The 13,087-nt window shown below is 34.8% G+C and overlaps 1 protein-coding gene across 5 annotated transcripts in view; it reads right to left on the bottom strand.

Annotated features, from left to right (window-relative positions):
* CADPS2 (calcium dependent secretion activator 2) overlaps window positions 1-13,087 on the bottom strand; it is a 621,734-nt gene that overhangs the window by 190,469 nt on the left and 418,178 nt on the right. For all 5 annotated transcript variants that reach the window (XM_053669960.1, XM_053669959.1, XM_053669957.1 and 2 more), the window contains exons 10-11: window positions 7,100-7,208; window positions 5,222-5,422 (exon numbers count right to left, since the gene is read on the bottom strand). In XM_053669960.1, the coding sequence (XP_053525935.1) occupies window positions 5,222-5,422; window positions 7,100-7,208 (310 nt within the window). The remainder of the gene's footprint in view (window positions 1-5,221; window positions 5,423-7,099; window positions 7,209-13,087) is intronic.

The following is a 13,087-nucleotide window of genomic DNA, read 5'->3' on the forward strand; positions in this document are numbered from 1 at the left end:
TTAGTTTCCATGAATTTATGAAGATATAAAAATAAATTAAAAAGGCAACGGTTTTGATTTCCTTGTGTGAGAAATTTTTCACTTTAAAATTCTCTCATGAATTAAAGTATGATAGAAAACCAGCTATCATTAAAATATTATCTACTCTCTTATTTTTATAAAAGAACAAGTCTTATTAAGAATTCTTCATTTATTTTTTAGAGGGGTGAGAGAGAGAGAAATGTCATTTTTTTGTTCCACTTTATGCATTCATGGTTGATTATTGTATGTGACCTGACTGGGGATCAAACCCACAACCCTGGCATACAGAGAAGATGCTCTAATCAACTGAGCTATCCAGCCAGGGCCTGAAAGAATATTTTTATATAGTTTTCTATGGGCATAACATATCTACACTTATCTCTTAGGAAACAGAGATATATAAATCAAATGGAAAACTTGCTTTCAACTATTAACATAAAATTCAAGGCTTGGAGATTTGCTTTAAAACTGGGCTATACTGGGATATCTTCAATTAATGTTTAACAGAAAACATTTTAAATAAAAAACTATTCATGGCACTAGTCAAATAATCACTGATAATGACACATTTCAGTTCAGTTTATCTTCTGAAATTATTTAAGAAAGTTATCAAAAGAAACCAACAAGATATGAGCTTTAGAAGATGTAGTATGAAACTGTCATAAATTGAGATGATTAACCTATGGACTAAGTACAGACGTGCAACATGGTAATTGAGGATACTGGTGGAGAGTTTCTATGGTAACAGTTGGATACATGCTCCCACGTCTTTAGGTAGTACTGTTACCAGGTGTGGTAAAAGTATATGAAACAAAAACCAAAGGGAGGAAGACTACTATTTGCTACAGATTTAAGGAATTATAACAGCTTTATTCAAATGAAACCTGAGAATTCAAATTTTTTCATTAGGGTAATAGCTTCTGGAAGTCAAGAAAAAATAATAAATAGTCGGACAGTATCCATTAGATAGTTAACACTGATTTGAAATAGTTGGCATGGAAAACAACATGCAGAATATCAGTAAGCCAGCAGCCTCCCACTGTGGTCATGAACCAAAATTCCTGAAAGGCATCTGAGTCAGATTTCAAAATAGAGGCAGAAAAAACATTTAACTAAATCTTTTTCTCTTTCCCTTGCAACTAATTCAAAAGATGCTGCATTTTTCTCTGCTTCTGGTATTATGAGAGATTAGAGATGTTTTTAAAAGGGAAAAGGAAGGAAAAAGATTTGGGGGAAGGGGCAAGAAGACCACTGGAGAAGAGGTGGCCATTCACTAGCACTGAGACTACTTGAGCATCCAGATCTGGGACTAGAGTACCAAAAGGACTCGGAAGATGGTGCTGCCAGCTAAAGGCTACCTCCTCTGCAAAACTGCTGAACAGGGCAGCCATGAACATTCTCAAGCACAGTAACTTAGTTTAAAGATGTCCAATGTTTAGGAGCTTGCCTGGAGCTGCATTTACTGCTACCCATACCTGATTATACTTTCCTTTTAGCTCAAACTCTCACTGAGCTTGAAAATTTACAGGAAGTTAAAAGTGGCATTGAGAAGCACACACCTCCTCTCTTTATAGCACCCACAGAGTCACTAATAGGAAGAGTTTACCATTAAGATTTCAAGTAGATCGTCCTGCTTGGTATTTTCATGTTTTATGTATGCATTTTTATGCTGAAACCAATGAGAAATGTTGATACCTATATTAACTAGAAGTTTACTCACACCTCTGTTATTGACCTAAATAATTTTTGAGCTTGTTTTTGTTAAATTGATTAAAAAATGGATGTATGAATTTACACATTTTGCTTTCTGCGACAAATAATGTATTATTTTCACATGATGGCAATTTTAATCAACACATACACAGGCCAAGTAAACCAATATTCAATGCTTATTTAAAATAATATATTCGATGTAAAGTAAGACATACTTTACCTATGAACTATGAAATTTAACTTAGTAAATCAATCAGAAAAATTGGCTTATGTAATTAAATCTGTATTTATACTCTAATTTAAGAATTAAAAATTGGCTAATAATTGAAAAGAAGGTAACTTTTCTACCATCTTAATTTATCACTGGATAATTTATTGACATTAATTTATCACTGGAAGAGGACTAGCACTGTGTTGGGCTGTATCATGTAGCACAGACACTGTTATGCTCTATGCATCAGTTCAGAGAAAAAAATGGAAAACAAGGTTCTTGCATATTTCTTCGATCGGAGATGGCAAAGAAGGATAGTTTAACCAAAACATGTCTTCCAGTCAGGCGAAAGGCAGTGTTCACCCTATCTCAGAATTTCTGTATATCTTGAAAGTCAAAGAAATAGAGAAGTGGAATAGATTCTCTTATCAGAACAATCTATAAATATGTGCCATTATTGACATCCTAAAAATTACAGTAGGCTTCAGTTCTAATAAGTTCGATTTTATAAATTCATTGTTTTGTTCTGACTCTTCCAAAACAATCAGTATGCTTAGTTTTAAAAACGAGCTTTTTTTTTGAAGTCATAACATAGGAAAACTCAGGAGAGAAAATGAATTAGTAACTAGTTCCTCTGATTAAATTCATCCACTGTGAATATTTTAGGTATAATTCTACCCACAAATTACTTAGTGAAAATATATCACATATATAATTTAGGATTTTACCACTTCACCTTATTGAGAATTTTTTTGGCATTCTATTATATCACCTTCATAGTCATTACCTTTATGGTAGATAATAGGTTGTTTCTACTTTTCTGTTGTGGCAATAGCAGATATTTTTGTTTCATAAATAGTAACATTAACCTAAATATTCTGGGTTTTACCTAGAAAGCAGGAGACTGACATTGTAAACAAGGTCATGATAGTACTTCACATAGTATATTATTACAAAATTTTTATACAGTGAAGCAAAAGAAAAATCATGAAAATACTTACCTTTACCAGCTGTCAGTAAGCAAAGAAATGAAAAACAAAGCATTTTTAAGTAGGCTGGGAACATATTTATTTATATAACTAGTCACATTAATTTTATTATTTTCTTGGTGTCTACTAATGACTCTAAATGTTATTCTTCCAAGAGATAAACACTAGGGGCCCAATGGCATCTCTGATATAGGTCACACTCAGGATTCTCGTTCATATGAGGTAGAAACATATTCTCCTTCCTTCTTTTCTTCCTTCCTTCATTTTTTTCTTTTTAAAGGAAAATAAAAAGATTACAGGGTCTGCTGTAACAGAAAACTTTACTAAAAGTATGGAACACACAAAAGCTGTTGTTAACACAACTGAAACACTCTGGCTTTTTAAGAACAAGTTTAGCTTTTTCAGAAGTTAATCAAGGGGAAAGAAAATTCCATTTCAATTAGCCTTGACAACAATACACTGGTATCTAATAGTGGAAGGTTTAACCACAAAGAGATTACATGGCTATCTAAATAATCTAAGGATCATTAGATCCTTAATTCATTAACTCCTTAGCTGTGGCCTTAATGCTGTAGGCCATTGGTTCCTGATCACTATTCTTGCCTCTATGTGCAGGATGGATGATATCCATGAGCTCAACACACTCCTTGGATATTCCTTGTACTTAGGATGTCAACAAAAGTGATTAAGTGAGATATTACAAAAATAATTTTCAAATCATTGTAACTCAGTAATACTCAAATGGAGGAATTCTTCTCCATCTTCAACCCTGCCCTCTTGAACATTTGGAAATGTTTGGAGATATTTTCGGTTGTCAGACCTAGGGGACGTGCTACTGGCATCCAGTGGGTAGAAGCCAGGAGTAATGCTAAATACCTTTCATAAACAGGAGAGACCTTCCACTGAAAGGTCCCCGAAACAAAGAATTATCTGGCTAAAAATGTTAATAGGGCCAAGGCTGAGAAATCTTCTAACTTGCAGGAAATAATCATTCTGCTTTTGGTCAGGTTGGTATAACTGAAAACAGATTTACCTTCTACTTGAAAGAAGTAAAAATTCAGAAAAAAAATAGTTCTCAAAACACTAGACATCAGGCAAGTTAGGAGACTGAGTCCTGAGAGACATGAAACAAATTAGGTGAGACTTGCAGTTACCCTAAAATAATCCCAGGAGAAACTTTCAAAGCTGTGGCACAGGAACGAGAGCTTAGGAAGAGCTTGTGTTCTCTGAGAGTTGAGAAGGTAGAGTTAGCAGTTCTGGGTGACAAGGTGGTTTAGCCTGCCGGGCAATGGTACTATTCCTGGCCCCACCTTCAACATTCAGCTGAATGCTAACCACCTCATGTGAGGCATCAACCTAAAGTCAGGGAAAGAATCATCCTAAGGGATTAGAGGGGACAGTGGCCAAAGTCGCACAGGTTTGGAACCCTTCTTCCCTAGGGAAGAATCTTGAGAGTAAAAGGGTGCTGATTGAAAAGTCACAGGCTGAGCTTCAAGTTATAGGCAAATTGACTTATTTCAGAAGAAACCAGAGAAGTTTTGCAAGGAAGTGTAACAAGTTAGAACATTTGGTCTGATGGCTGTAAATTTTGAAAATGTTTCCATTATTATTAAATAATTTTTCATTAATCATTTGTAAATTCAAATGAAAAATATAGATCTTTTACATTAACATACAAAAAAGACATGAATATTAAGGTATTTGAAAAAGAAAGTTGGCTTGATAACAAATTCTTTTTCTTTAGATTTTTAAAATTTAATCTTTATTGTATTTTTTCTGATTTACTCTTTTTTTAATCAATCAATCTACAATAGGAAATAGCCCTATTATCCTTTTAGGTTATGAAGAACAAAAGTAGAAAATGATGGCTCATCATTTTCGTTTTCTGAAATTCTATCCATGCCAACTTAATTTTGCAATACTTTCCTATTTCTAAAAGACACAGTTAAAAATACTATAGGACACGTAAGTTAAAATTTAAAAATTACAAAAGCTAACATACATTTTCTTTTGAGAATTTTTGGAAAATTTTCTTATCTGCTCTTGTGATACCCAGAGATACTCTGATACCTGGCAAATTCATGACTGGAAACCACTGCCATCATTCACTCCATATCAGTGTGAAAAATTAGATAACTAATTCTGTGACTATCATTATGAACTGTTTTTATTCAATTAGGAATCAGTTAAAGATGTAAACTGTAATACTAAACAAATTTGCCTCAAATAATTTTATATCTTATTAAGGTTATTAATTGATAATCAAATTATTTTTTATAAAACTTACAAAGCTGAGCATCTGCTTGAAGAGTTCCTCCTTTAGGATTCAGCTTCTGGGTTTGAATTGCGGGAACGGGTTTATATGATTGACCTGTGGCCCTGTACATGGCTTGAACCCACAGTATTCTATCCTGTTCATCATCACTGGCAAATATAACAGTGTCTCCTTCTTTAACAGCATTAAAGAACATCTGACCACCCTGAAGGCCTGTGGAGAGAGAAAAACATCATTAAAAACCTACACAATTGAAAGATTGTAATCTTATTCACTAAATAGTCTCTAGGAAAGGAAGAAATTTGTGATTAGTAGCTCAGTGCTTTAAATGATTTTTAGTTGAGGTTCAACACCCACAATCTAAGAACTGAAGGAGACACAATAAAGAAAGGTTTAAATTTCCATATCATTTTGGAAATTAAAACTAATTTAGAGAAATAAACAGTCCACAACACAGTAGCATTGTGTAAGACATACAAGCCTACCCTATAGAAATTCATACTACAGTCTGATACTTCACACCAGAGAAGAAATTGCTTACCTGTTGGCATATTTCTCACTCTATATGCAGGAGAGCTATATAATAAGCTTAGCCAAAAACAATACAGTTAAGGCAAAAACGATACTTATATTGTATGGCATTTTATCTTTTGCAGCATTCTTTCACAGAGAATATATTTTGCACTTTTAAATGACTGATTAGTGAATGTGATCACAGATTTCTACTTTAAACTCTACAGATTAATTTTAATCTGTATGTTTATATATTTATCAATATCACTTTATTAATTTCACTAATTTCCACATGTTGTTTCACTCACTCATTCCCTCACCAAATTTCGTTACTGATGTGTAGTACTCTACCTAGTGCTGACATGGAGGGAGGGAGAGAAGCACCAGAATGTGTTGTTGGGGGGAAATTGGTAGAATACACAATAATTCATTTACCATCTCTTTCTTATACCATGTCACTTTCCAGGAGAGAAGTTTATATAAGCATTGCTGGTATTTCTCATATAATTTTTCTGTTACAGTCATTTTCACATAGTGCCCCTGACTTAATAGGTATTGCATACTTTACACCCATTGAAAATTGCTGTCTTGTATCAATGGGTGTGCTGCATTTTTATTTATTTATTTATTTATTTATTTATTTATTTATTTATTTTGTTTCCTCTTTTTTATTTACTTTTTTAAATTTATTTTTTATTGATTATGCCATTACAGTTGTTCTATTCCCCCCTTCATTCCCCTCCACACGACCCACCATCCCCACCATTACCCCCCCTTTAGTTTATGACCATGTGTCTCAAGCAAGTTCTTTAGATTCTATATTTCCCATACTATTCTTGCCCCCCCCATCTGTTTTCTATCTACTGTCTATGCTACTTATTTTCTGTACCTTCTCCCTCCTTCTCCTCCATATTTTAAAAATGCATAGGAGAGGAGTGCATGCATTTTTAAAATATGCAATACCTATTAAGTCAGGGGCCCTGGATCTCTTTTTCCTTTAGACTGTCAATAAATGACAACAGTCAACACAACAATAGCCGCTCAGTGTGAATGAATCAAACTTATACCTATTCTTTGTCAGATCAGGAAAAAATACACTTTTTGGTGTGCTGCAGAATTTTACTAATCAGTTTATGTATGCTGTGAGATTAAAACAAGGATGAAAATTGCTATACTAACATAACAGAAATGATGAGTTATGGCTAAAACTAAGTAGCTCTCAAAACAACACAAGCTGATTTTCATACAGTCTGTTCGGGTATACAACCGAACTGCGCACACCATTCACTGAGTGGAGACTGTAGGACAGAAATAGGATATTTATGAGAACTTCATGAATACCTGAATGGCTGGAAAAATGATTCAATTTAGTGTTACCTGGGTGGGGATCTGTATAATCCACAGTGTATCCTTCAAGCTGCATTAATTCTTGTGGTTCAGACTTTTTTTCTCTGTAACTGCACATAGCAAAGGTGTACTGGCTAACCTGCATGAAAAAAATATTTGCAGACTGGTTGCATTAAATTTATCTTTTAGATTTTTCTTCATCAGAAGACTGACCAAATAAAAAACATTATTTTCATTTAAAGTACTAAATGTTAGCACGTTTCAAAACTTAGATCCAAGATTAAAGCACCTTTCATCTGTCAGCTTGCAGCGTGATCTTGCAACCATAATCCACCATTTCTCAAATTAGTGATCCACCAGTCAAGAGTCTGAGATGTTAACAGAAGACCCATAAAAAAGTATTCATGTTAGAAACAAGTTTAGGGATCACTGGGCTAAATAAAGACAAGGGGGCTTCTTTCTCTGTAGGTTAATATGCTAATAATACACCCTGTGAATCTCTTGGAGAGAGAATATTAAGAACAATCTCAAACTTCTAAGATAATAGAACATCACTTTCAGTGTACTTATTTCAAGACTTTCAAGTGAAAAAGATCTCAACAAAGGTTGAGAATTTACTGGCACACATCCCAAACCCACAGGAAGGTCCAGAGTGAAATAAATTTTAGGTAGCCAGGGACTTAACATGGCCAAGATCTGCTCTGTCTCCATTCTACTGTCCTGGTGGATCTGGCTCCCTGTTCTTGAGCTGAAGTCTCGCTGAACTAGATCACAGCTGCAGACAGCTCCGCAGTCACCACACTGCCTGCTCCAGTTTGGGTCATCAGGCCATTTTTGGATCAACCACCACAGCCAAAGGGCTACAAAAGTACCAGCATTAGCCCAGTTTGGCTCAAGAGCTCACCTCTCTGGCAGACAATGTTGAATGCTACAATAGGCGGGCCCTTAGACATTCCCCCAAAATAGAGAGGAGGAGATGCTGTTCCCAGCTGGAGAAAAAGAATGTTCGGTGGATTAATAAATATCTGAATTGCGAAATGCCCTACGACACCAGGGTTCCATGGAAAAGTTTGTGTTTTGTGAATTTTATCTCTTTCCACTTTTAATCACGAGATGACACTAAGGAAACATAAGAACCTCTCTCAACAGACAAATGTACTTAAAGAGGACTCAAAAGAGCTAATTATGAAAGAAAAAAAATGATTACATGGACTACATTAAAATGAATAAATTCTCCTTTTTTAAAGAATACCGCGAAAAAAAGTAAAAATGCAATGCGACAGATTGAGAGCAGAAACTGAGGCTCCCTAGAGAAGAGGATATTGTGCAGCATAAACTCCTGCCTAAGTTTCCAGCCTGCTGGCTGGCATCTCTGGAGAACCCAGACTGATACCAAAAGCTTTACTATTCATTATGTTTTCCCTCGGATCCAGCAAATCTTCCAAAAACTTATTCCAAGGAAAAAAGATGGACAAGTATGTAAAGGTGAATGTGCACTGTGTGCACTGCAGCACGGCATGTAAGGAAAGCCAACAATGGTTTAGTTAAATACTTTATGGCATTACCACACAGTCTAATGCTACAGGGCCATTAAGAGATATAATAGATTTTTTTCTGGAAATGAAATATTTCCATGTTATGTTATGTTATAACATAAATAGAAGGTTAAAAACAAAAATATAGAGTGTGATCTTATGGTAAAAGCTATACATCCACATAAATAAGATATATTAAAATATTAATAGTTATTACTGGGTGGTAAAATTATATGTTGTTTTGAATTATTTTTCCGTGTTTTGAGGTTTCAAAGAATTTACAGTTACTATGAATTTATTAAAGTACAGCTCTTTCCATTATGGGGGGGGCAGAAAGGCTTGTTTGGAAAGAGTGAGGCCAATAACTTGAGACACCTGTGGTTCCTGATACTGTGAAGTTTTCCTTTTCTCTCCTCATCTCGCAGGCTGTCAATGAATTTACTATTTCACCTGCTTATGCCTAAGGCTTACAGATGAAACCCAGTAGCTCCCATGGGGGTTGTTACTACCAAAGGCTTCAGTTTCCTTGTGTAAAAAGGTATGATTGTGGGTTTCTTCCTGGGGGGCGGGTGGTGTGCAGTAAACAGTAACATCACATTCTATTATTTACTTTAAAAAAACTCATTCTCTTACTTAAGGACAGTAAATTATTCCAGTCCCACTCTTCTTCCATAAAGTGATTTAACACAGTGTCATCTTGAACACATTTTCAAATATTTCGAACTTAAATAGAAGTAAAATAATGTTCTAACATATATATATCCATCAGCCAGCTATTTTAAGTCATAAGTTTTTGTATATTTATATGCTCTAAGTTTTTTAAATAACAGATACATTTAATGCCTATATATATATATCTAATCGAACCCATTTCCTCTCTCTTCCCACAGAGGTTATCACCATGCTGAATATTTTGTTTATTATTTCCATGCATGTTTTAAAACTTTTATTACATATAAGTTCTTTTATTTAGTCCCTGAACCCAATTCCAGTGTGTATGTATGTGTGTGAAGTTTCCACACCAACAACAAGCAGTGCTCTGGACACCAAATGGGTGTCCTACAATTTAATTCTGACATTATCTATAATTCCACAGGTTAAGGGTTCAATTCTCCTACAAGACTGTCCCCAACCCTTCCAGATACCAGTCTCAAGCCCAAGTTGTTGCCTGTACTCCTGACTGACCAACTACAGACTGGAGGTTCCCACAACACTCCTTGTACACAAACCCAAGTGATTTGCCTGTACTTCTGACTGGCTGGCTATACATCAGAACTTTCGATGACCTGCTCCTGCCTTGGGTTAGATTATTTGGCTAGACTGGCTCACAGAACTCATCAAAACATTTTACTTACTAGATTACTAGTTTATTATAAAAGTATATAACTCCAAAACAATCAGATGGAAGAGATGCACAGGACAAGGTATTGGAAAAGGGCAGGAACCTCTCTCTCCCTGTCCAGGTCTCTGCAAGTCTTCCCAGGTCCCCACATGTTCACCAACCTGAAAGCTCTTTAAACCTCCTCCTTTTCATTTTTTATGGAGGTTTCGCAATACACAGACATGGCTGGTTAAATCATTGGCCACTGGAGATTGACAATCTCTAGCCCCTCTCCCCTCCTCCAAGGTCAGGGAGTGGGGCTGAAAGTGCAGTCCCTCTAATCATGTGGTTTGTTCTCCTGACAACCAGTCTCCATCCTTGGGTGGGGTCTAGAAGTCATTTATTAACATAACAAAAAAATGTATTTTCATTCTCATTACTTAAGATGTGCCAAGGGTTTTAGAAGCTCTGTGCTAGAATGACAATGAAGACCAAATACAGGCAGATCTCCTTTTATTCTGCTTCACAGAAATGGCAGTTGTTACAAACTGAAGGCAAGACCCTCCACCAGCTTGCAAGACTCATTTTATTATGGTGGTTAGGAAATGAACCTACAATACCTCCCAGATATGCTTATATCTATTTCTTATTATAAATCACCATATCACATAACAAAATCGATAAATAAAATCCAACTATTTATCACACATTTAAAAAACTTGACATAAATTAAGCATATACATTCTTCTGTAACCTTATTATCTCCCAAATCAACATGTTTAACCATTTTGATACCTATTCCATTACTCGAATTGTCCCCCTTTATCCAATGTCCTAGTCATAGCCAGTTTCTTCCACTTGCCCTTATAAATAATTCCACAATGGGCATTCTGGCACAAATCTCACCCACCGTAGAGAGAGCTAGGGAAGGACGACACGGAGGAGTGGAATCACTAGGGTGAAGGGCACACCGACCTTCACTGTTGTTAGATACAGCCAAACTACTTCCTGATTTATACACCCACCAGTGGTATATAGGAGCTCCCTCCTCACGTTACACACCTGGGTTGTTTTGATATTTTTATTTATTTAAAATATTTATTCATTTATTTGCCAATTTTGTTGAGTAGGAAATGGTATCTTGCTGTTAGAATGACAAGTTCCATCACCAACAGGGCTGAGCATTTCCTGTATTTTTATTAGTCACTTGGGGGTTCTTTTTCTATGGTTTTCCTGATCAGTTTGCTTATTTTGTAATGTATAACTTGGTCATTCATAACCTCATTTCAAATCAATTTTGCCAGAGGTTTACTTTTTTGAATTCTTGTGAAGAATATCTTTGTATTTTATTAATCCTTTTTATTGTTTCTTTGTAATTTCTGCTATCTTTATTTAAGCTCTCCCTTTTTTGGGAGGGGGGTTAACTTTTTAAATGAATTTTAATTAATCTACAGTTTATTCATTTTCAGTTGTTCATGGTAGATATGTGCATTTAAGTACATTCTAAGTTCACAATAGCTTCATTTCATAATTCATGTATTTTCATTAGTTTATGTCTAAATATTTCTTATCTTGCTCATTTCTTTTCTACCCATGGGCTATTTCCAAACGTACTTTTAAATTTGGATTTGTAGTTATATTTTTCTTATTGAGTTTTAAAGTAATTACATTCTATTTAGGATGATTCAATAGTTTAGGTATTTCTGTGACCTGCTCTGTTGCCTAGTGCACGACCAGTTTTTATTAATATTCTCTTATTTGCTTAAAAAGCAAGCATCTTTTGCAATTATTGTCCAGTGATTATTTATGTCCATTAGATCAAATTTACTAATTGTGTTGACAACCATTCTGCATCTTTCTAATGCTTCTTCTGATGTGTGGTTTACTGAGAGATATGCAAACCTGTCCCAACAAGGCTGTCCACCTCTGAGTTCTCCATACAGTTCTCTCAAATGTTGCTTTATAGTATTTTTAATGATTTTTAAAAATATTTTATTTACTTATCTTTAGAGGGGAAGGGAAGGAGAGAGGGAGAGAAACATCAGTGTGTGGTTGCCTCTCACGTGGCCCCTACTGGGAACTGGTCTGCAACCCAGGCATGTGCCCTGAATGGGAATCGAACCACAATCCTTAGGTTCACAGGCCTGTGCTCAATCCACTGAGCTACTGCTTTATATATTTTTGAAGATATATAATCTCACACATATGTGCTTAGGGTTGTTATATTTTTCTAGAACTGTTCTGTCTTGCTGGTGGATTGTTCCATTTATATTCATGCACTGGCTTTAAAAAATTCCTTAATACTGTTTTTTTTTGCCTTAAATTGTATTTTGTTGGCTATTCACAAAGCTATTTAAACTTTCTTATGACTGGTATATACCTGGCAATGTTTTTTTTTATCCTTTCATTCTCAATTATTCTATGTTCTATTTAAATCTCTATAACTAATACATACTTGGATTTTTAAAGCTCTGAAAATTTAGTCTTTGAACGGGTAAGATCATATGTTATATTTGGTGATATCTTTGAATTTATTTCAATTACCTTATTTTGCCCTGTTTATTAAGCCTCTTTCTCCTCTCTCTATTACATTTTAACAAAATCACTGTTTTACTTTGATTGTGTAGAAATAGTATTTTGTTTTTATTCTTTTAGTCACTGTTCTCTCAAATCCTATTTAATTTTTGTTTTTATCATCTCCTCCTGAATACAGGAACCTTTGACTGCTTTTTTTGACGGCTTTCATCTTATAAATCAGTGCTCATTCTGTTAGTTGTACCTTATTTTAGTAATACTTAGTATATTAACATTTAGTAAAATAGAAAATATTTATTACTAAAATATTATCTTATAGAGTCAACATTTGTATAGTTGCCATTTTGTTTATCCAGTTTTTTGGAGACCACTGTTTCTTGAATCGTACTTCATTCTGTGTTCAATTTCCTTCTTCCTTTAGGGAAAGCTTTCGGGTCAGTTTTCATTTTAAACTGTCTTTAAAATGAAAGACATTTCCTTTTACTTACAAATGATAGTTTATGTGGTTATATATAGTGTTTTAGACTAGTAGTCCTTCAGCACTTTGTAGTAATATGCCACTGTCTGAAGGCTTATATATTCACATCGAAGAGTTTGAGGAAAGTCCAACTGTGGTTCCTTGTAGTT

The sequence above is a fragment of the Artibeus jamaicensis genome, unplaced genomic scaffold (assembly GCF_021234435.1).
Source record: "Artibeus jamaicensis isolate MK-2021 breed Jamaican fruit bat unplaced genomic scaffold, CSHL_Jam_final contig_540, whole genome shotgun sequence".
NCBI lineage: Eukaryota > Metazoa > Chordata > Mammalia > Chiroptera > Phyllostomidae > Artibeus > Artibeus jamaicensis.